Below are 23,694 nucleotides of genomic sequence, written 5' to 3' on the forward strand. Positions count from 1 at the left end.
GGATAAAAAAAATGTCACTCTCGCAAACAATACTTTCAAATAAGGATTTATGCTCCTTCTCATCAAGCAGAAACTAATAGAGATCGAATAAACATGGTTAATTTGCATACAACATAATACTTTCAGCAATATGATTCAGAAACAAAAGGGGGAAAACTCGTTTTAATTAAAGGCTATAACAGTTTTTTTTTCGTTTTTTTCTTGATATTGCCTATTGTTGAATGGACTTCCGTTTTTTTTTTACTATTTCTTTTTATTATTGCCTACTAATTTTGTTATTACTCTTAATTTACAGTTGCTTTTTAAGGAAATGAAAGAAAAAAATGCATTTAATGAATCAACATCGTATTTTCCTTATTGATGATTCAGCGAGAAAGATAACAAAAGTACATTTGACTACAAAAAGGCAAGACATCCATTTGCTCTTGAGCCATTAAGTAGATAGGCTGATTCACGCTGGTCACCTCAGATTAAAATTGCAACATTGACTAATAATACATTAAAAGCGAATGAACAATGCATAAATGATACAAATCTGTCACGTACAACTACAGAATCTTTTAGTATTCTTTCTTATTTTCTGCTTTGTAATTAATCAAAGCTATTTCTTAACATCATCCAGAAATTGCAAAAAAATTAGATTTCATTTAAAAATGTCTTTAGCATAAATGATTCAAAGAGAATCTCGTCGTTCAACTATATATTGCACTAAATATGGTCAGAAGGCCGGACGACATTGATAGGGAAGGGCCCAAATTGCACTGCCAACGGTTCTATCGCTTGTTCTATGTAACCAATGGTAACAAGGTCTTGAACACGTACTACCACAAGCTGTTAGACAACATTTTTCACTTCCAGGACAATGAAGGTCACTAGTGCAGTCCATTCCACACATCGGTTGTCGCCTTAAGTCCCATGGACATGACCCAGGTTTTCCTTGGACAACTGCAAATATTAATTTTTATTTTTGTTTATAATAGAACAGAAAGTTTACCAATAACTATCTTTTAAAGTAAAGGTAGCCGACGTAGTAAAAGTTGTTCTTTTTACTTATAATTTTCTACAGTAACACATGGCACACAATTTCAATTTTCAATTCATTTTTTTTTCAAACGCCACTAAGTTTCAGGATTTGGCAATCGAGAAATAGAATTGCGATCAGGTGACTTGCGTTTCTATTGAAGAGCGTCTTTAAGGTCAAAGGGGAAAACGAAACTATACTGACTGCGTCGGAATGATATCAACTATAACGTAAATGTAATGAATATGTAGTTTCCTTAGAATTGGAGGAATGATTCCAATTTTATAACAGTTTATACATAATAGAACTGATTTGTGGCAGTTTAAACTAATAAACCGCAACGCGTTTTATAAACAGCGTAAACTGGCCCATTCTGGGTTATTCTGTACAATCGGTCAAAAATTAGGAACGTTACTTATAATTTGATTTCTGATGGATACAAATCCCAATATTAAGAATTGGTTCGTTATCAAACGTAATCTTCTTTTTAATTATTTTAGTGCGGACCAATCGACCTTAATGACGGAATTGTAATGAAGCATATTATACAAAATAATTTGGTATGCTCAAAGAGAACCAACCAATCAGAAAGCTTGTTACAAAACAAATCAAATTATTCATTTATACAAAAATAATGAAAATAAGTTCTTAATTAATTTTAATTTTTTACACTTGATTTTAAGGTTTTAAGGGGTGTTTAATTAGTAAAGTAAAAGTAAAGTAATTATCTGTTAACACAATAACACAATGCAATTTTATCAGACATTTTGGTTAAGGGGTCCTATGGTACTGTCGTTCTATTTAAGCAACAAAAATTCATTGACAGTGTATTTATTGATGATGTGCGGTTAATGACAGTATATAATACTTTGGCTACTTTTCTACTGTTGCATGAATTAGCTGTTTATCGGGGGCCGTAAGTGGGGAGGAAATGTAATAAACACGTCGTATGAAATACTTTTTGATTAAAAAAGTGATTAGGATTGCAGTTTAAAGTATATTGACTAGAAATAAAAATGAAATACAAACTCGGCACGGAACCAAAAAAAAAATCGGCAGAGCCTCGCGTTTTACCACGATCCGAATTTTTTTTCAAACCAATACACTGTTACTGTCTATATACTAACCATTTTGAACTGGTTTACAAGTATTGCCACATCCATTAAAACAACATTTCTCGTTATCTCTACAATCACCGTCATTTTGACATTGTTCCATACATGGGCCTGGTGTTAAAATGACAGGACATGTACCCGGATGTTCTGATATTACTTCTACTAGTTCATCTGTACTATTGTTGTCCTCTGCTATAAATACAAAACATTTTCTATTTTTGAACATTCGTTTTAGAATAACTACTTTGTAGATAAATGTGGTTACACTGTTGCGACTGTTTTTCCAATATAAGTTACTCCAGTGGCACTGAAACACACATTTTTGTTTTAATTTGGTATTCTTATATTTAACTTATATCATTGAGTATTTATAATATTCCCATTATAGTTTTTTGGGCGTCAAATGTTACTTAACCGAGAACGACGGTTAACAGGGGCGGATCCAGGATTTGAGTTGGGGGGGGGGCGTTAATTGAATTAAATGCCGTGCAAAGCAAGGCAACAAGTATTATGGTGTGAAAATTGTGGTGAAAAAATGTTTTCTTGCCGATTTAGGGGGGAGCGTGCGCCTGGTGCGCCAGTCCTTGGATCCGCGCCTGGTTAATATAACAAATAAATATAGAACTCACCAATACATATTGGATACTTCGGGCATGGAGGGTATGAACAAGTACTTCGCCTCAAAACGCATGTCTCTCCAATAGCACAATCTAAGTTCTGGAAAATAAAAGTATTCTTTGTTTTAGGGGTCAACGTAATAATATTTTATTATTTCATAGTGGTTTAACGTGTCGTAAAATTATAAGTTTGATTTAATTTATTGAAATGAGAAACCAGTTAAACAGCAACAATGATACAAATATAGACATTTTCATAGTATCCTATATTCTCACGACCCCCATTCATAAACACTATTAATCATTCATCACTATCTCTTTATCTCTCTAAGAATGGAATTGCCATTCCAATATTCAATTCAGATAATTATGATCATTGGGAGTATTCATGACAATGTCTGTTACAATGCCTCTAGTTCCAGTGAGATATAATTGATTACTAGCAAGCTAACCACCCACAATAGTTTGTTAACGCTTTTCCACCCTCTTTAGCTAATCATCACTATACAAACTCGTTACTTAATGCGTCTGATGAGAATCTATCACCCTAATCAAATCTAAGCTTAAGTTGATGACGTAGTTCCCGAATTAACAATTTTTATCTAATTTATCTAAGTTTGACTACGTCCTCATTTTAGTATGATATTTTTTTTTACTTGGTCATACGTTGGATTTGAATAGAGACCAAGTAATTAGGGTAAATGCTCTTCATTCTTAAATATGGTGTATGAATCTCAATGTTCGCTAAGCTTGCCCGTTCCTTGAAAGAATATAATGGCAATTCTATAAATTCAAGCACTCGTTCATTTAATGCAGTTCTCATGGCAAAACATAAAAAAGTCAATTCTCTTCATATTTATTATATCTTGTAGTACGAAAATGTAAATTTTGATACCGTCAAATATAGTTCAAACTAAAAGCTAAATGTAATTGAATTACAGTAAACCTGTCTTAACGAACCTTTTTTAACTAAATATTCCGTTCGTTCTATGCAAGTTTTCGCTTTTCACAGGTTTAAAATGCATTGAATTAAAAGTCTGAATAGGTTTTAGACGAACTAATATGTCTATAGCAAGAAATTCGAAGATTTTTGAAACGTTTTAAATTGTTACTAAGAATGCTTGGCAAAGTGGAATGAAATGACAAATAGAAGGTTCACGTATTCGTTGAAATGCTTAAAATGATCCCCACACAAACGTAAATCATTTTCGTTTTTTTTTTCGTCTGGATTCATTTTGATTTTAAATTTGACTATCTCATAGCAACCCAATAGCTATAAGTAAATTGTCCTTAATAAGAATTTGGCAATATGCAATGTAGGAAAAACAGTAGTAAAATTTTTATTTGAAAAATGGTTTCATAAAACTTAGTTAACAAGTGATGTGTACTTACGCATTTTCTGTGTCGCGATTCGGCTTGTTGCATGGCAAGAATGAAGACCTAAAAAGCGTTTGAATATTTATAGCAAAATCAGAGAAATGGTATTTCAATGTGTGTCTGCTTCTGCAAGGTTTATTATGGTTTTGATGTTAAACTGTAACTTTAATTTTGCCGAGGAAAAACCATAATAAATTAAAAATAACCATAAAATCTAAGGCACAAACTTAATATTTATTCAAAATATTTAGATCACGATAGGACAGGCAAGAAATCCCATTTTAATATTATTTAATTGCTTGAATTTAACGAACAAATAAAGTTGGCATGACATTCAAGTACATTGAAACAGTCTAGGATATAAAGTATAAACAAACAGTAAAACATCATGTACAACAAGGCAAGAAACAAAGCATAGGTCCCTTTTTGTCCAATAATTCAGCATGTATCAATTCAGCTAACGTGTAAAAGCAACACACACCTAATTATTCAACAGTACTTACAATAATACAATAAGCAGCGTCGATGTAGCACCTTGTCATCTTTGAAGATCTCCGATACTAAAGATAAACCTTCTTTTAAATATTATCACGTGAAATCTGAGAAACAGGCAAACTGCGAAACTTTTAACAGCAGCACGTGGAAACAAACCTGTCAATCAAGTAATCTGTGTATTTACCATAGCAAGCAATACACAAATAAACCAAGCCACGCCTCATCGTCAACAATAGTTAATTTAAGAATTATAGCTCATACCCAAAGAATTTTATAATATTTCACAACGTCAACGGAAGGAACAATATTGGGTATAAGTTAGAATTACTGAATGTCAATAATGTTTAGATTATCGCTTATTAAAGTCAATGGTAAAATCAGATTAGGAGTAACCTATTTAATACAAGATTAGATACCAAACTTTCATTTTTATTTTGGAAACTTGTTAAATTTTGATCATATTTATTAATATAAATCGGTTTTAACCACTCTATTTTTCAATTGCATTCTATTTATTAATATTTTAGTTCTGTTATTCGTATTTCTGTCTTAGTTCTTCAAGTGTAAATCAAATTCATTGTAAAATTTGCATGATTATTTGTTATTAAAGTGTAACCTAAGTTGAACGGAATAAAGTATATGTATATATTGAGAGGTTATGTATCATTTTGTCTGGCTTATTTAAATCCTCTATTCATGTCTATTACTTGCATAAATATATTTTACTTATTTAAAAACCATTGATTTGACTTTGAATGTACTCAAGAAGTGACAAAACATTTACTGGTCTTGGGCTGACGTTTTCAACCCGGGTTGTTGTCTCTTTGACATATACACGTTACCTATTCTAGTTATATTCAAGAAGTGACAAAACATTTACTGGTCTTGGGCTGAAGTTTTCTACCCGGGTTGTTTCTCTTTGACATATTCACGTTACCTATTCTAGTTATACTAACTTCATTGTTAATGTGTAGGAAAATATAAGGAAAATATCCTTAAACTTCTCAATGCCTATATGTGAGTTTTGTTACACATTTTTTCAACTTTCAAAACCTTTTAAGTGCCACTGGTATAAACACATATACACTTTCATATCTTAAACAATTGTATGTATGTTGTTATTTTCTATATGTGTGTGTGTGTGTGTGTTAGTTGTTCCTTTTTAATTTGTTGATGTGTGTTTCTTTGTTTCCGTTGCAAATAATCAACAACAGAAGAAACAAATCTAAAGAAAACATTTTATTTACATTATACATATATTTTTGCGTAAAAATAATCTTACAAAGGTGCCATGTTATCCTTAGATACAATTTGTTAGACACATGTTTATTGGTAGAAGAGTCCTGAGGTTAACCCTTAAGTAATTACTTCCAAGGATATTCCATCTCTACAAAATATTTGTACAAGAAAAACGTAAGCTGAATGTGTCGCTTCGGTGACACCTTATAATGGAATATTCATAAGTATTTAGCAAACAGAACCAAAGATTAATAATTATTGCTCTTGTGAGACATTTCAGCCATCACGTTACTAATGGTCATTTGTATGGAAATATTTCAATCATGTCATGACCATTAAATTATGCCATAATGTTTCTTGTTTATCGCCAATTAAGCGATTGTGAAGCTCATTAAAAGCTAATTGTTCTGTTGAACTTTACATGTCCTTTGCATTGAAAAACAAGTTCGCCTGACGCGTCATAACGCCGAAAAGGTAATATCAAGGCCAAACAGCAACGTGTATAATTTACATGTAGTGTTGATTTTTGCCTGCTGATCACTTGTCCCATTGATTTTTACGTGAGTTGTAACAAAGATTTTGATTTGATTATATTCACTTTACAGTAATGAAATATTATCATCGTTAGACGTGTAACATTATTCAATACGAAAGAAAAAAACCTAGAAGTTCAAGTTTCAAGTTTGAAATAAATAAAGTAACTTAGTATGGCAAGAAAACTTCTATTGCTTATATTGACGCTTCGAATTCACATTGAAAAAAGCAACTCAATAAATTGAAATAATATTTTTAAATACCAAAAAGTATTTGGATCCGCTTAGGACCGAGACAGAAACAACATAAAGATACAAAAGCAGTTTCAAAACAACAAATTAAAAGAAACTTCATTCTTTTGTTTCTTCTCCTTTAGATGAATACAAGTATTCAAGCGATAAAACACTTGATTTGAAAGAGATCTCAGCAGTGTGTGACACCATTGTCTTCCAATATAGTGTAATCATAAAGGGCGTTGCTTCATTTTTTTATTATGAATTTTAGTATTGATGTATTCGAATAAACAATTTCATCAATATAAGTTTAAAAATAACAGTTCCCGATGCCTACGCTGAAATAACAGTCACTCAAAATGATTAAAAAAATACAAGAAAGTAGCTCATAGCAATAATAAACTTTGACATTTTCCCATGTTTAATTTACATTCTTAAATAATTCTCTTCCCTTTGATACTTTTTGTGATTTGTTAGACACCAACAATATCGAAATTCATTGATAGAAAGTGTTGTTCACTTTGTGGACCAATTCTATACTTAAATTGCGTCAAACAATAAAAATGTGTCAATAAACATTTTAAACAACCGTTGAATAATTTGGACAAGAGTTCTGAATTTTCAAAAACACGGCAAACAGAGAAGTATGAATTCATTTTAGCTTGCTATAAAGTAGAAAATAGATATATATATACATGTAGACCAAAATATTTTCATGAATGATTGTAATTGTTTATATTCTCATGAAATTAAATGAATAATATATTTTACGGTCTAGATCTTGGACTAGTACTCTCCGCTGTCAAACTGTTCACTAAACCTTTTGACATCCACATGTTACGTTAAAAAAAACAACCGAATATTTATTATGCTCCTATTTCATTCAACTTGAAATTTTTACTTCCTCTCGATTTCTATTGCGAGAATTTTAAACTTTCCCCCTTCGAACATCATTCATGTTGTTATCAAATCAATTTGAAGATTTCGTGTAGGTTTTTATATTGCATGGAATAGTCATGGTTTCTTTTGAGTAGAACTCACTTTCTCGTTAGATTTCAATTTAGTTGATGAAATTTTCGGTATTACGTCGTATAGAACGTCCTAAGAAACTAATAAAGCATCAAATGCTTATCGTGAAATTTGAAGACCACAAATAGATTTAATGCTAACCTGAAACAAGGTATATAAACTTAATCTACGATTAGAAAGTGGAAAATGTCATTGATCTTATATTACGATTCTGCTACCAAACGCAGTTTGTTGCATTAGGTTTTTTGTATAATAAATGCGAGAAGTTTTATCCGAGTAGTATTTTAAAATACATTATAAAAAGTTATATTTCCCGGTATTCATTCAAATTCAGATTTTTAATTAAAAGAATTAAAAGAAAATGTTTCTAATGTGTATGTTTGTTTGTACTTATTGATGTGTTTATTTGCTCAATTCAGGTGAAAAACGATAGACAATTTACGATGTGAGATTTACGTTGCGAATTTGCTATAATTTTTTTTATATTCAGTAGAATTAATACTTAATTGACATATGAGTTATTGGAAATTTGGCAAGTCATGAAAGGGTACCCCGAAAAAAGTATTTGCATTTGGGAATTCGAAATGATATCAAACTCAGAACACAATTTGCTTACTGAAAAATGCTGAAATAGTAATAATTTTTAGTATAGCCCTGGGCAAAATTTTAGATGAATTTTCGCAAGAATTGAAAAAAAAATTGTGACAGATTTATCGTAAAATTCGTTTGAATCAAGCCTTCACGTGACTTTCATGTGAAATTTTACATGAAGATCATGTGTAGTGAAATTCACGTTAATTTCACATGAAGCTTAATTCATATAAGTTTCACGTGAGCAATATTTGCCTGTGTATCGGTTATGTAGATGGAAGCATTTCTTTTACCGTAAAAATATATTTAGTGAGATCAAGTGTAACTATGTTTAGAACAATACTTAAGGATCAACTTCGATATAAAATTTAGTAACTGATAATTTTAAGATTTATTTTTGAACGGGAAAATGACCGTTAAAGCGATAAAGTTTGAAATTAAGATAAACAAAGCAGTCAGAAACAACGACACACAGAAATCCAAGAAAACAAAACAAAAATTTAACATGAATGAGAAGTCTGAAATATGTTTTATTTATGAAAAATCATAATCATAATCGACAAAGAAAAAATCTAAAAGGAAACGCGTGCCCACTAGCCTATGGAAAATATAATATATTACAACAGATAACCACAAATTGAAATAAAGTGGACACTAAAAGTGTCGAACAAGGTCGTGGTGGCGTTTATAAATGTTTCATAAGTAATACATTTTGTTGAATAAACTTGTTCTAAACATGTATTTGTAAGACGATTAAGATATTGTCCGTGTAAGTTCTACAAAGTTATGTATATGTTCAAATATCAAAACTCACTGAAAGTGGAGAAATTATATTTTGTTACCTCAGTAAAAGACATATTTTTATTCTATATCGACTATATTCTTTAGTGGCTATTTTAATCAGCAACAGAGTATTATATACGGTCAAGTTCAGACGGTCAAACGAGGAAAGGGCAGTAGGAGGCATTCCATTGAGGATTATTACTATCAGTTCTATTTAAATATATATAAATAGTACTAGAGGTTCAGACTAGTATCTAACAATAGTGGTTCTTATAATAGGCACTCAATATATGGAACAACTTATTCTGAAGTGATGTAAATGTTGAATAATTTATTTAAATGCATATGAAATTTAATTTAGGATTAAGCAAAATTGACATGGTCCAAGTTTGTTGAATTAAATATCAAGGGTTGTCGGTTTATTAAATAGAACATTTGATAATGGCATTGAAAGTTACTCTGACATTAAAATATGTTGAAACAAGAGTAGTTTTTAGATTAAAACAAACCTTTTCTTGAACAGTTTCAAGCAATATGCCCAAAAAATAAACGTAAAAGTTTTAATCAAGAATCACAGAATCCTAAAACTTTGCTTTGTCATCAGGTCAGGTACATCGTAAACCAACTTCATCAAACCACTTAGTCAATGAGTAATCAAGGGAACCAAGGTCCTATCGGAAATCAAAAAAATGTAATCCAGGGACAAAGACCAAAAATGTAAAACAGATATACACAAAAAGAACATTAAGTAACTAAAATAATACATACAAAGTAACAAAAGCAAATGACTCCACTAAAAACTGGGAGCATGGACCAAGTGCACCGGTAGGGTAAGCGTCTTCTGCTTTTCTAGAAACACCCATCGGGTCAAGATATCATTATTATTAAAGTAAACGAATTCTAATATCTCATCCCTGAGTACTAGTATACATTGTGCTGCATGACACATTCGCATAAACTATGGTATGAAACTCATTTTTTGGTCATTTTTCTTTGGGATTTTTTATTATTTCAGAAACTTGTCCAAGATCTAGCAAAATTACCCTTCTTTTAACTTGAGTTATTGTACAAAAATTGTTGACTTATACTTAAAGTCATATAATCAAATGAACCAGTTTATAAAAACATTTGACAAAAAAAACATCTTAATGTGAAATCTTAAACAAATATGAATGAATGAAAATCATCGTCAGACCATCTAACCTTGGTTTTATTGGCTTTTATTTGACCTTATTTACCACGTCATTAATAAATATTTAAATACTAAATATTTATTGGTTCAAACACAGTTACAATAATTGGTTAAGACCTATATGCGCATAATACAATTTACAAAATATAGGTATACATACAAATAATTATACAGTAGTTGTGCAGAAATATGTGTTAATGTTAATCTACACGGTAGAACCATTGAGATCAATATATCATTTCAAAATATGGAGTTTAAATTTAAAGAAAAAGAGTGGGAAAATAAAAAAAAAACATCAAAGACCATACACAATAGACATTCTTATTTCATATGAGTTTTGAATAAATGACGATAACAAATTTAACACTTTTTTGTTCCCAGTATTCATTACTATCTTAATGAAATTTTCCCTACCAAGGGTGATACAATTTATTTTCAAGATAGAAAACAAGTTGGCAAGGAATGATATTCTCTTTCGTTTGAAAAATTAATGGCCAGCTTGAATTCCTATAGGTGTCGATTACCTAAGTCTTTACTTTTCGGTGGAAAATGGTCGGAGGTAGTAACAAAGAGTTCTAAGGTCTGCTTTCAGTAGAAGTATAACAAATGAACAATGTCCGAAAAGATGACCTTTAAACGAGATACTTGACTTTCTAGAATTTCCTTTGGTACGGAACGATCCTACTACCGGTTTTTCTGACGTCACCGTGGTCACCTATTCCCACGCAGAGCTTTGTTCTGAATGAGAAAAATATCGTTATGTTTCTCTTAAATATAAATATTTAATTATGATATTGACAATTTTACGCAATCGATATAAACTTAATGACATTAAGTATTAAAATATTTCAATACATCAAAATGAATACCTTGTCTGAATGGTCATTTTGTTAAATACACATTGTGAACACGAGAGCAAAGGTCGTTATATGTTCAGTAGTATGACAAAGCAAAATCAATATATAATTGTTTGAAATCGCATTACTATTCTTGTTTGAACAGAAAAGTTTATTCATTTTCACCTTATTTGCCTTGTTTTTTTTTTTTTGTTTTGTTTTTTTTTTTTTGTTTTTTGTTTTTGTTTTTTTTTTTTTCGATTTCTATTTAGTCGATTTAAGCTCAAGACACAGGACTATAAACATTATTTTCAAATGTAAATGGTCGTTTTAAATTCTCTCCTTTTGGTTATTTTTTTATTGGTTTTAAGTCAGTAAAATCACTAGAACCACGGCTAGAACGATACTCAAAACCATATGTTCTCATATGACAAGCACATTCCTCTGTTTAGCCATTTAAGATATGTTTCTCATATCAAAGAGACAATGCTTGCCTATTTTAGTCATGTGCAATTTCCTTTTCTTACTAAAGAGATAATCGCATTCTTATTTTAAGTCGTGTGAAATATACTTTCTCACTTTAGAGGCAATCACATTCCTATTTTAAGCCATGTGAGATATCATTTTCTCACTAAAGAAACAAGGGTATTCCAATTTTTAGCCAAATGAAAGTTCCTAACCTACGGATGAGATCAAACAAGTGATGTTTAAGACGTCACAATCACAAGTTTTTTCACGTCTTCAAATTCAAAAGAATTCCGGCAAGCAGGGCGTTCTAAAATGGTGTACTAATTTTAAAAATACGGGAAGAAAGAACTAAAAACAGTCAAAAAAATGCGAGACTAGGAAATCTCAGACACACACTCTCGCGTAAGATTTCGATGTTCTATACCTCGGAGATACCTTGTAAGACAACTCGAAATCATACCTTGAGTGTCTGATATTATCTGTCTTGCAGTTCCAGTGGTTTGTTAGATTGCTTTCAAGTGCTCACTCGATTAATATCTTGCGACACAAATGAACAATGAACTACAAAACTACATGACCTAGTATTCATAACAAAGTAAATCTTATCAATTTCTTAGAAGTCTGGTAATGAATGAAAAATTAAGAGGGAGTCCATGGAAGGACACCCAAGCAGTGGGTTGTGCATGCCAAAATTTGTTTTCAATACATTTTTAACTATTTGAGGTCACTAACGCATGTTTACTAAAAAATATTGTTTTATAATTTACTGAAATGATAAGAATGAAATAAATTACATAGAACGCACAGAAAAAATAGGAATGAAAGAATAACTCTTTGATCTCTGTTCATTAGTTGATTTGTCAGGGAACATTGAACATATATTCTGAGTCATACACTTTTGGTACAGATAAATCCTTTTGTTCCTCCTGTCATTATAATGAGTTTAACATTACATTGGAATAAACAATTTGTAGTTGGATAAAACTCGTCCTGTGCCACCTATAGCATAAGATCTTGTTTCTACATGGACAGTCTCATAATATCTTAGTCTTGAAAGTCTTGCAGCCTTGTCAAACTACAACTCTTTAGCCAACGTGTTCCGGCGTTCGAGAAAATATCAAACACTTGGTAATATGCGTTATTGTATTGCAGGGCAACTACATTGTATTATTAATCGTTTAAAGGTGTTAATAAGATCAGGAAACACAATGCCCGGTCTCTTTATTAGTCATTTGTTATATTTATGTATTAAATATATATCAAACCATTGAAAGGTATCCAGAAAGCAACGTAGTCCAACAGTCATTCAGCATTGTATTATAAACATAAGTGAATATTTTGCATATTTTTCACATATTTTATTAGGGGGAAATTGCTCCCCAGGTTACCCAACTGCTCCTTTTGAAAAAATCTCTGGCGCCACTTGTGAAGTCATCTAATTAGAGTTCCAATAGGTGAAAGCGGATTCGATTAGATCAATAAGATTGTATGATAAATTAGAATTGAGACAAGTACAAGAGAAAATTTTAAGAGATGTACAACCCTGATTTATTGGTTATATGCATTTGCTGTGTAATTTTCAGTCGTTGATTATTGTTGTTATATTTTAGCATAAAATGGTTTGTTTATGCTACATTTTAAGAGTGGCCATTATCATTTTAAAAATATTCAATAACAATAATAACAAAGAGTAATCCAGGGGAACCAAGATTCTTGTGGAAATCAATGAACAAAGAACGGATATGGAAAACACACACACACACAACAAAGAACATAAAATAACCAAAGTAAATACATACAAAGCAACAAAAGTAAATGAGCAACTCGGCCTCCACTAAAAACTGGGAGCATGGACCAGGTGCGCCGATAGAATAAGCGTCCTCTGCTTTTCTAGAAACACCCGCCGAGTTGCTCATAAAACGTAAAGTCCAGGGTAGACGAAATAGGAAAGAAAACAAGGACATAATGAAAAAATCAGTTTTCGTGGTGCAGATGGATACACCGTAACGATCCACGAGTTTATGATTACGACCATTAAACTTCTGTAGTGATGACTTGAATCATGTAGCAACATAACCCTGTTGCAGAAGCCTTATTGTAAGAAGTCTAACTATATACAAAAGTCTGCGTAGTTTCGGCAAGCTCTAGCATAACGTATGAGTTGTGATATGAAAACTCAGGAAAAGAAATATCAAATGATAGGTGAACTGAATCCAGAAAATCAAACCATCCTTTAAGTTTACCTTTGTAAAGGCATTTCAAAGTGAACTGGTGGGTTAAACAGATTTTATGGCTAACCAAATCTCCTACTTCCATTGACCTTCTGCCTTCCAGTGTATCTTCGTCGTGTACACACAAAAGTCAAAATGAGAATGAACAATATTCTGCTAAGCTTTGAACCAGATGACAATGTGTCACATGCACATTGTTTTATTCTCAGCGCATACTGTAATACATAATTTAGACCTTTGTCCTTATCAATGACCCTGTACTGGGTGATCCTATACAGTTCCTATCTTTTACTTGACAGAGGACCGAACGAGGAAATGTCTTCTTTCTCTTGTATCGCTGCTGTTGTTTTTAGCATCGTTCTAAAAGGTAAGATGTGAAAACCCACTTTTTGGACCTAATTTAATGATCATATCACATAAACAAATTTACATGAACGGCATATACTGTTTATAATCATGTTTTGTTGTACAATATCGTTGAACTTTTACACGAGTTAATGGCATGTCAGCTGAGTGAATGGCTTTTTTTGTATAGGAATCAATCTATCCTACGAAACTGACAACATCGGGATATTATAGTTTATATTTTGTTCTAATATAATGGTATATTATTTATTGAAGAAACAAATTGGTGTCAATATACAGATACCTTTTGTTATATAAATACCATCAAACACGTGTAATTGTCCCCTGTTCTTAATTACGGTTGGTTTATGAGGGACTATAACAATGGATTTTAGACTGGGACGCAAATATCTTGCTAATTTTGTTCCAAACATTAAGGGTTGACATACACGCCTAGTATGTAATAATACAAAACTTGCAGAGGATAGATATTTATGAATAAATGCGAGTATATACATACTTCGAAACATTTAATTGTGAAAAAGTCCCTTTTACTCCACTTGTGTCATGATTTTCTAGTTATGGAAAAAAACACCTTCCATCAAGTGATCGTAAAGTATAATCAGAATCGCCTCATGTATATTAAAAGCACTACTACAAACAAAATAAAATTCAACTACTAAAAAAAACGAAAGAGTTAACTATTTTACTTAAAACAGTAAGTTTCAGTCTTTTCGGGGGAGTCATATTTTACATTTTTAATATTTCAGTTTAAACCATATGTCAATAGAAATAGTCTTTACTATACTATTAATATAGTTTAGAATAATGTGAAATTAAGTTATTTTTTATGTGATTCTTTTAAGATCATTGCAGTGGTGAGTAGTCGCTATTCTCAATTACTTCCATTAATCTTTTTTTTTTTTCAAATAACATCTTGATCATTTTGGATCTTGTTTTAACCTAAATGTTCATTTCATTCCTGGTGTGTACTAAGCATATGACATTGGGTGCATTTTGTTATCTTGATCATGTTTATGATTAACTTTTCATTATGAGCATGATACAATTTTTTTTATCATTTTTGTGATTAAACATATCTAGGTTCATTTGATCATGATCATATATTTCAATGATCATTTTATGTTCATTTTTTTTATCAAATGTATGTTCAATATTGAAAATAGCGGACGCAGGCGTCAATACCTTTTTACTAAGTCTATTCACACAAAATCAACTTATTAATCAGAATATTGAAGAAGAAGACATGATGTCTTGTTTGACAATTTTGCAATCAAAACATAGGAAATATCAGATAAGAATTCAAAGATATGTTGAGGATGTTTTACCAAGTTATTCCTTATCAGACTTTCAAACTCACTTTTAACCAGGTTAGGATAACCACCTCCAGTAGCGATAACACATGCTGAGCAAGCGATTTTTGTATTTTATTTTCTCACTGAAAGTTAAGTACGGTGGTCGCCACCTATGATTATAAAAGATCACGGTTCATACATTGATCATTTAATGGTCAATCTTTCTTGATCATCCTCTATGATCATGATCATGATTAAAAGAAAACAATTCACCCATTGTTCCATATATTTAAATGATCAATCTTTCACGATCGTCCTATATAATCACGGTCATGATCAACATAAAAAAACAATGCACCTATTTTTTCTTATATTTTCATTTTGCTACTTCGTATTCTCGACAGCATACATGTGTTATAACTGCAATGACGTAGCTTCACCTGTGGATTGTGAACGTTCGATTAACTGTCCGGCTGGAGAGGTAGGATATTCTACATTGTCCAGTGCGGGTAAAAATGCATTTCATTTGCGCCGACAAAAACATATCGTCATGTTACATATTACAAATGAGTTATGAACTTATTTTCACCATTTTTAAATACATTGGAAAAATCGTAAAACTGTCACATGTCCACTCTCTTGTACGTTTAAAAAATTCAATTTTAGTTCACCTGTACCCTGTTTCATAAATGAACTCAGATTGAGATTTCCTTCTTCAGATACTTCGTCAACTCAAACTTAGACCAATTAGATCACTTCACTTGAAATTGAAGAGACTCGGGTTTTGGTGAGATATTTCATGAAACCCAGGCCTGGCCAAAAAAAGCCACGTGAGCTATTTGCATCACTTTAACGTCTGTCGTCGTCGTTGTCAGTTAACATTTGAACAATTCTTCAAACATGTTCTCGAAACTACTGATAATTCATAAATGAACCTTTGTAAGAGTGTTCCTCGTGGTAATCTGCAAAACATACTTTAGGGTTTGTGATCCGTGATAAAACGTGGTTGCAATGTCTATACATAGAACATTGGGGTAAAGCCACTTTTTTCAGAGTATCTTACTTTAACTATGAAAGATCAAAATAGATGACGTTCTTTCTTGGTCTTAAATAATCTCCATTTCGGTATAACTTGTTATGAGAACATGTTAGTCCGGACCCCCCTCCCAACAACACACCACCACACCACCATCACTTTTATGAATTTCTGAACCAATAAATAATATCATTTCCAGAAGATGCACGACAGATTAGCTTTTGAAATCGAAAATTATTTTACCAAATAGACAGACACAGCGTATTCTACGCTCAAAGTTTGTTGCTCGTAAGAATTTTATCGATTAACATTTTCGACTTCAAATAAAAGAGTTGGTCCGTCCATTATCCGAAGAAATGTCTTAGGAAATTAACTGGACAAGTAACAAGATTTAAACTGAACTTAAATATATGACTGGCTGTAAGACTTTTCTCTTATTTAATTTGGGTTCAAACGTGTGGATATATCTTAATTTAAGTATTAAATTCTATTTATTTCTAGCACTGCTTTACAGACAAATTCCTGAACAGCAATGGTCATATGAGATATAATCTCGGTTGTAAATCTGACAGGGTAAGTACGTGGAAAGAAAGAAGATTGTGTCTATTTTTTAGTCTGTGTGTGTGTGTTTTTTATTTATTTATTTTTTTTTTGTTGGTTGGTTTGTTTGTTTTCGTTCATGTTTATATTTTTTGTTTTATTATTTTTTTCTCATTATAAGTTTTGCAACTTTTTTGTTTTTGTTTGTTTTTTGTTGTTGCTGTTGTTTGTTGTTTGTTTTTGTTTTTGTTTTTTGTTTTTGTTTTGTATTTTATTTTTGTTTTGTTTTGTTTTGTTTTGTTTTTTTTTTGTTTTTTTTTGGGGGGGTGGGAGGTGGGTGGGGGTGTTTTATTTGTTGATGTAGTTGTTTTTTATTAGACTTTTTTGATTGCCACGCTTCTGTTCTTCCATTGGTGAATCATTGTTTTTGCTATTCTTTTAGCGTGTTTTAATCGCTTGATTTTTTGTTTTACTTCAATTTATCATTTCAAACAAGCAATAATAACTGATATTTATGATAAAGTCCTTCTGACATTTTAAATGGTACAGCACTAAATGTACATTTATGCGACACACTTTCCAATACTTTCCCATCGTAAAATATGCCTGTATTCCTCCAGGGATAGTCCGGAAAATTTCTTTTTAAAGAACTGTACTGTTCTTGGATATATAATGTAGGAGTTTGATTATGTAGATATAAAGAACTGATTTTAGTATTAGCTTTTAACATCTTTTTAAACTTATAAAAATGAAACTTGTCGTGTTAAGCCAAGCAGTTTCTTTCAGGATTTGACTTTAGAGAATTGAGACCATATAGATAATTACTTACAGTTGACAAAGAATGTCATCATAGATTTTGTTCTCTTGGAAAACCAATAATGTCTATCAAAAGTTTTCCTAAACCCCTTTGTTGGACTTTATTTCTTTTGCTTCACCCACGATAGATAGAATTATTACCTAGATCTTATAACAAGTCTATTATTCATAAATAAGAAAAGTTGACATCAGAGAATCTCTGTAATTAAGAAAAATGGTATAATTCTCATAATAAAAAGAGAGAGATAGGATTGTATCATGTACATGTCGCGTTGTTTTATTATTATTTTAAGCAATCCTTACTTTGTATACATAAAATGATTTTAATAATAACATTGAAAGCTAATAGCTTTCTGTTTCGTGTAGGAGAGCAAACAATTACATTTGATGTAACTGGGTTGTTGTCTCATTTTGTTTAATTCTACTAGCTTCACCGATCTCCCACAATTTGTCCTTCTCCTTGTTCAAACTACTTGTACATTTTAGAAATGAATTATACCCTATCGGGTCCATTGATCAATCAAGATGGAAACCGCCTTGTGTTTTCATTCATAATTTGCTTGAACTTGCTTTAAGTATTGTGTTGTTTTAGATTCGTTGTTTCTACTTTGTTGGTTTAGTCTCATGGCAGTCAAGATTTTAGTATATCTTTAACTATGAATCTCTCGAGTCCTGTCATGGAGATCAGAGGAAGTTTTAAAAAAAATAGAGGCTACGTTTTAAATTGAATAAATCGGCAAACATCAAGCATATACGAATCTTTGGTAAAAGGGAGCTGAACCATGCTTGTTTGGTAAAGCATACTTTCATGTTCTAAATGCACGTAAAGATGAAGAATCGCTTTTGATGTTCACATTTGATTTTAAGGTGTTTTGAATTTTCAATTCTTATGTATTGTTATTTATTTTAATGAAGGTATGTAGACTACTGTCAACACTGAGCGGAAAGAGAGAAGCAGAGAATGTATTTGGAAAGCGAAATGTCATACATCTCTGCACACAGTGCTGTGAGAAAGATTACTGTAACAACGCTATTTGCACTGACACAACAAGTAAGGCAATATCAACTGTATCATTGCTGTCAACGTAAGTGTGCACTTCTGAAAAAATATCATAAACGTCGATCTTACCAACATTTTATGTCATATTTAAATTACCAAACCGTTACCGATAAAATCTTTATCTACGAAATAAAAATATAGTTTTAATTACACAATTATGCAATTATAAGAAAAGAACATCAAACGAGAGTATGTATCCCCCCAAAAAAGAAATAACTACAAGTATATCCCACCGAATTACTGTGATTACGGTCCACTGACACCAGTAGCGTTGATACTGGTCAAGAAATAATATCTATATTCAAACTTTATTTTCTTTGTTTTTTGTTTTTTTTTGTTTGTTTGTTTTTTGTTTGTTTTTTGTTTTTTTATACAATTGTACGCCATCACATCGGATATTAACGTACAACAAATATTTCAGCACCAGCGCCTAATTTGCAGTGTTACCAATGTGACGATATTGAGGATTTAGCAGCTTGTGAAACCCTTGTTGCTTGCCCAGAAGAAAACGTAAAACATTTGTTTATATTGTTGTTTATAGTTCAAATAGAGGCGCTAAAATCATACAATCCAAACTTTCTTTTTTTTTTTTTGTAATACAATCAGCATTGTGCTGAATGTTTTAAGTTGTACTGCGAGCTATGGATGAGTGTGACAAGGATCATAATGCAATAAACCTAAAAACAAGACGTACTATTATATCCCTTCTTACAAATGTACAGACATAATATACATCACTATTTTGTCATGTGTTTGAACAAAAGGACATTTCCAAACATGTGTAACATTTTCGTTAGAAATGAAAGCTGAACAAGCATTTTAAATGCACAGAACTGCACGAGAGCCAAATGAATTTACACCAAGTACAAAGACCATGCGTTTGTTATATATTTACTTCCATTATTATGAATTAAATTTGGTACATGGAGCAGATTTCAAACTTGTCTAACTATTCACTTAACTGACATGCCTGTACAGGAATGTTATGCTGATATCTACTACAATGATAGAGGAGACATTCGTCATAAACTTGGGTGTCGTCTCAAAACAGTAAGTTTCCATAAAAATAAAATGCGCAATCTCATAGCCTTAACTAATCTAAATTTCCTTTGCTCATGCACGTATGTATTTAAGAGCGAAATTTGCATGTATTTTTCTGGTTACGTAGTTTGACAGAACAATGATAATATCTTTGTACTGTTTATTTGTTTGTTTTTGTTTTTGTTGTGTGTTTTTTTTTTTTTTTGGTTTTTTATTTATTTACTTATTTCTTTCTCTTTTTTTTGTTGCTTTTTGTTTTGTTTTGTTTTGTTTTTTTTTTGGTTTTTTTTTTGAAATATTAATTCATTCTCTTCAAAATAATACAATACCATAACAGCAATAAACAGACGACTGTATATATATATGTAAATACTAACATATCTGCACTATAATAGTAGTATAGCAGTTTCAGAAAATTTAAAGTTAGTTAACAAGTGAAATGTATAGATAAATGTGTACTTTAAGGCTCTGTAAAGAGAATCTTGTTTAATCTAGACTTATACCTTCCATTACTATCTATACTCAATTCTACATACAGTTCTGAAGTCTAGACATATCGATAAAATGTTTTTCAGAAGATTTGTATACGTATTATTTTAGCGAGAGGAAAAAAATAAAGTGCTTCACGGCATACTGTGGGTAAAAGGATGCAAAATTATTAATTATTGAATTTTTAAGCGGCAAAATAATTGTTTTGAACTAACTGTAGCCATTTTTGCGGTTACGTAATATGAGAGTATTTGTAAGCAACAATAAACGCGATGGATTTCCGATTCATATTATCATTTAATTACCTATTTATGAGTGTTAGCATATCGTATCCGATCTGGTGTTTAAAGTTGTACAATGTACATGTTACTCACAAACTAACCGAAGTTTCACGTTGTTTATTGAATGTTTGTTCGTTTGTTTCATAAGCACCATCCTACCCTTTTTAAGTTCCTTTCGGATATAATTGATATTAGGAAAGTTAAAATGACTCTATAAATTTCATATAGGTCTGTACAGTATTTCCAATTCCACCAAGATTTTTTTAGCAATTCAACTGATCATGCAGACCGTTCCGAAAAAAAAAAAAACAGAAAAAAAATCAACCTCCCCGTTCGTGCGTTGTCGAATCCACAAGAAGTCGCAAGGTATCATGACAATGCTAGTTTAATTACAACGCCATCAACACGACTAATTTTACACTTACTATGATATTTTTTGAGTTTGCAATTACTTTAAGTTCCTTATGGAGTATACGTGTTACCTATATATGATCATTTCTCTATGAATTCTTGTTAGATGTTGTTGCTGGACTATTACCAGATTATAATCACTTGCAATAGGGTTTGTAAGTCTCGTTCTAGTTTCAGTTTTTCTTCCGGAATTTTAGATGTAGAACGTATTGAAATCCGAAGGCCGGTCTGCATTTTATTGTTCACTTCCGGGAAATGAAAACGCTGTATCACTATGCAAAATCTTCTATTTCTATGCTTTTCTTAACATTTTTATTCAGAAGAACTAAATATTTGTCATTTTTTATCAGTATTTTTTCACAAAAATATATTTTGTTTTTAACATTGAACTTAATGCTATGTTAATGACGAATCTCTATGCATTTGAATGGGAGCTGAGGACCCATTCTCATGAAATCACGGAGTCACGTGACGAGACTTACATCTTTCCGGAGCACCTGATGTCACTCCCTTTTTTTGTGTTTTTGTTTTTTTTTTTGTGTGTGTGAAGTTCATATTGCCAGTGCTTTAGTTTTTTTGCGTTAAGTCTCGTCTTAATGTCCAGGTTTACATGTAATATATTTTACATGGTTCACTACATTGTGTGCGTAGATCATCTTTGTTTCATGTTCAGGAATGTCCAGGTTGGATTATTGTCCTATCAATGACGCTTCGATATGTTTTGCCGATATATTTTTAATATTGTATATTTTTAAACTGTCGTAATTTTTAAGAGTTCTTATCATTATTTTTGTTAGACTACATAGCAAAAAGAAATTCTGGGTTAAATTTTGAGTTACTTGCTTTCTTTAGGTCTGTCAGCGATATATGAGCTTAGGTAGTCACGTTCCTCACGGAAAACGTCAAGGGTTTGCACAGCTTTGTGGTGGATGCTGTAAAACGGCTCATTGCAATATTGCTGGATGTGAAGCTATAGGTACAAATTTAGTTAAGGTTTCATCCCCTCTCATACTGATAATTCCATCGTAAACTGCATTGTCTTCGAATCGATACGCAGTATGAAAAGAACAATTGAAGGTTCAATGATCTGCTTGGTTTCATGAACAATGAAGTCAACTGAAATAAAGAAGTGTAAAAAGTTAATCATTTTGAAAAAAAACAATACGTTGTGGACCGTTCCAACCATTTAAAGTGTATTTGTCATGCTAAAGCAAATTAAACTTTTGACCTTTACATGTATAACTATTCTTTTTACATTGACAATTTTGCGAAGCTGTTTGTTGACATCGATTTCGAAGAAAAGCATTCGATCAAGAATTAACAATAAAAACTTAGATAAGGTCTTTTTGTGAACATACAATGAACAGAACTAAGATAATTTTCCTCAACGTCAGAAATTTACAAATTATATTGGGTTAATTCAAAGGTCTTTATTTTGAAATTCAGACGAAAAAATACAAAGATTGTCAGCAGAATGTAGACGTCGGTGATGTATCACTTCTGTCCAACAGTGTGAATTGATGTGTTAAACTGGGAGGGAGGTTTTCTTTTTTTTTTCTTTTTTTTTTTTTTTTTTTATTTATCAACCAATTATTTCTTTCTTTTCCAGAGCATGTTAAACTAGGACATCACTTCACGAACGCCACGAAAGGATAAATAGCTTGCTTAACTTATCAATGTCTGTTATCATAAATGAATTAAATAGCTATCAGAGATTTTGTTTCAATTTTGTTGTTGTTGTTGTTGTTCCTCGTTTCCGTAGATGTCACCGTGACGCAAAGGAAACAGGAGCAACAAAGATGTCCGTTAAATTCAGCATAGTAAAAACGAAACATTTTTTTCTCGAACAGATTGCAAACTGATTTTCATTCCCAATGTGACAACAGCCTATAGACCCGACGTAGGACGTACTAGAGAATATTGTCTTTCATTCCCTAAATTGTCCCCAAATCACTTTGCTACAAAGAAACACTTGTGCGTTCAGTGCCAGAAATTGTTTGTGCTTTCAATGCTTTATTTTCAGAACATGAGCTAATTATAACATTTGACTCACTGATAAGTCCCAATCTAAAAAAAAACAAAACATTCAACGATATCCAAGTACAAGTATTCAGAGCGCGGATGTCAAAGCAGAAACACAGAACATAGAAAACTATAATCCGGAACAGCCAAGGTCGTATTATATATAGTTCCAACAAGAATCAATGCTGAAAGAGTAATCAAGGGAACCAAGGTTATAGCGGTAGTCAAAAGAATGTAATCCAGGGACAAAGACCTGACATGGAAAACAGACATATACAACAAAGAACATAAAGTAACTAAAGTCATACATACAAAGTATGGACCAGGTGCACCGGCAGGGTAAGGTCAGAAAGATGTATATAACTATAAATATCTGCAATCGTCACGGATCTTAAAAGGAATTGGTTGATATAATAAATCTAGGGCCTTGTGTATTACGTTAGTTATTGTTCATGATTACTGTGTTATGCCACAAATATGACTATAGGTATGAAAAAAATCGAAGTTTGGATGGCCTATTTATCGTAAATTGAAAAGAAGCAAATTCAGAAGACGAGAGAATAAAAATGCTGTAAT

The 23,694-nt window shown here is 31.6% G+C and overlaps 2 protein-coding genes and 1 long non-coding RNA gene across 3 annotated transcripts; 1 reads left to right on the forward strand and 2 right to left on the reverse strand.

Annotated features, from left to right (window-relative positions):
• Positions 1-232: 232 nt before the first annotated feature.
• Positions 233-4,918, reverse strand: LOC148611646 (anosmin-1-like). Its single transcript, XM_088595306.1, has 5 exons — positions 4,634-4,918; positions 4,146-4,193; positions 2,766-2,853; positions 2,149-2,328; positions 233-945 (listed from the first exon to the last, which is right to left on the reverse strand). The coding sequence occupies exons 1-5, from the start codon at positions 4,670-4,672 to the stop codon at positions 719-721; spliced, it is 582 nt and encodes a 193-aa protein (XP_088451432.1). The 5' UTR covers positions 4,673-4,918; the 3' UTR covers positions 233-718.
• Positions 4,919-5,851: 933 nt separating this feature from the next.
• LOC148611647 (uncharacterized) lies at positions 5,852-13,986 on the reverse strand. Its single transcript, XR_015924162.1, has 2 exons — positions 13,774-13,986; positions 5,852-10,964 (listed from the first exon to the last, which is right to left on the reverse strand). It is a non-coding gene; the product is annotated as an uncharacterized LOC148611647 (long non-coding RNA).
• A 7-nt stretch (positions 13,987-13,993) lies between these two features.
• On the forward strand, positions 13,994-22,811 carry LOC148611648 (uncharacterized). The gene is made up of 9 exons (XM_088592378.1): positions 13,994-14,128; positions 14,973-14,984; positions 15,827-15,903; positions 16,960-17,031; positions 18,730-18,865; positions 19,296-19,384; positions 19,853-19,924; positions 21,949-22,072; positions 22,706-22,811. The coding sequence occupies exons 1-9, from the start codon at positions 14,011-14,013 to the stop codon at positions 22,750-22,752; spliced, it is 747 nt and encodes a 248-aa protein (XP_088448504.1). The 5' UTR covers positions 13,994-14,010; the 3' UTR covers positions 22,753-22,811.
• Positions 22,812-23,694: the final 883 nt, after the last annotated feature.

The sequence above is a fragment of the Perna viridis genome, chromosome 7, assembly GCF_037379345.1.
Source record: "Perna viridis isolate PV_CMFRI_1.1 ecotype Kerala chromosome 7, ASM3737934v1, whole genome shotgun sequence".
Taxonomy (NCBI): domain Eukaryota; kingdom Metazoa; phylum Mollusca; class Bivalvia; order Mytilida; family Mytilidae; genus Perna; species Perna viridis.

What these genes read in the sequence shown, in the direction of transcription:
- LOC148611646 (XM_088595306.1), bottom strand. Translation starts at nt 4,672, where the DNA reads ATGACAAGGTGCTACATCGACGCTGCTTATTGTATTATT. An exon ending in ACGCTGCTTATTGTATTATT is followed by an intron (nt 4,194 to 4,633) that starts GTAAGTACTGTT and finishes AACGCTTTTTAG; the next exon opens with GTCTTCATTCTTGCCATGCA. An exon ending in GAAGTATCCAATATGTATTG is followed by an intron (nt 2,329 to 2,765) that starts GTGAGTTCTATA and finishes TTGTATTTATAG; the next exon opens with CAGAGGACAACAATAGTACA.
- LOC148611648 (XM_088592378.1), top strand. Translation starts at nt 14,011, where the DNA reads ATGACCCTGTACTGGGTGATCCTATACAGTTCCTATCTTTTACTTGAC. An exon ending in TATTTGCACTGACACAACAA is followed by an intron (nt 18,866 to 19,295) that starts GTAAGGCAATAT and finishes CAAATATTTCAG; the next exon opens with CACCAGCGCCTAATTTGCAG. An exon ending in TGCTGGATGTGAAGCTATAG is followed by an intron (nt 22,073 to 22,705) that starts GTACAAATTTAG and finishes TTTCTTTTCCAG; the next exon opens with AGCATGTTAAACTAGGACAT.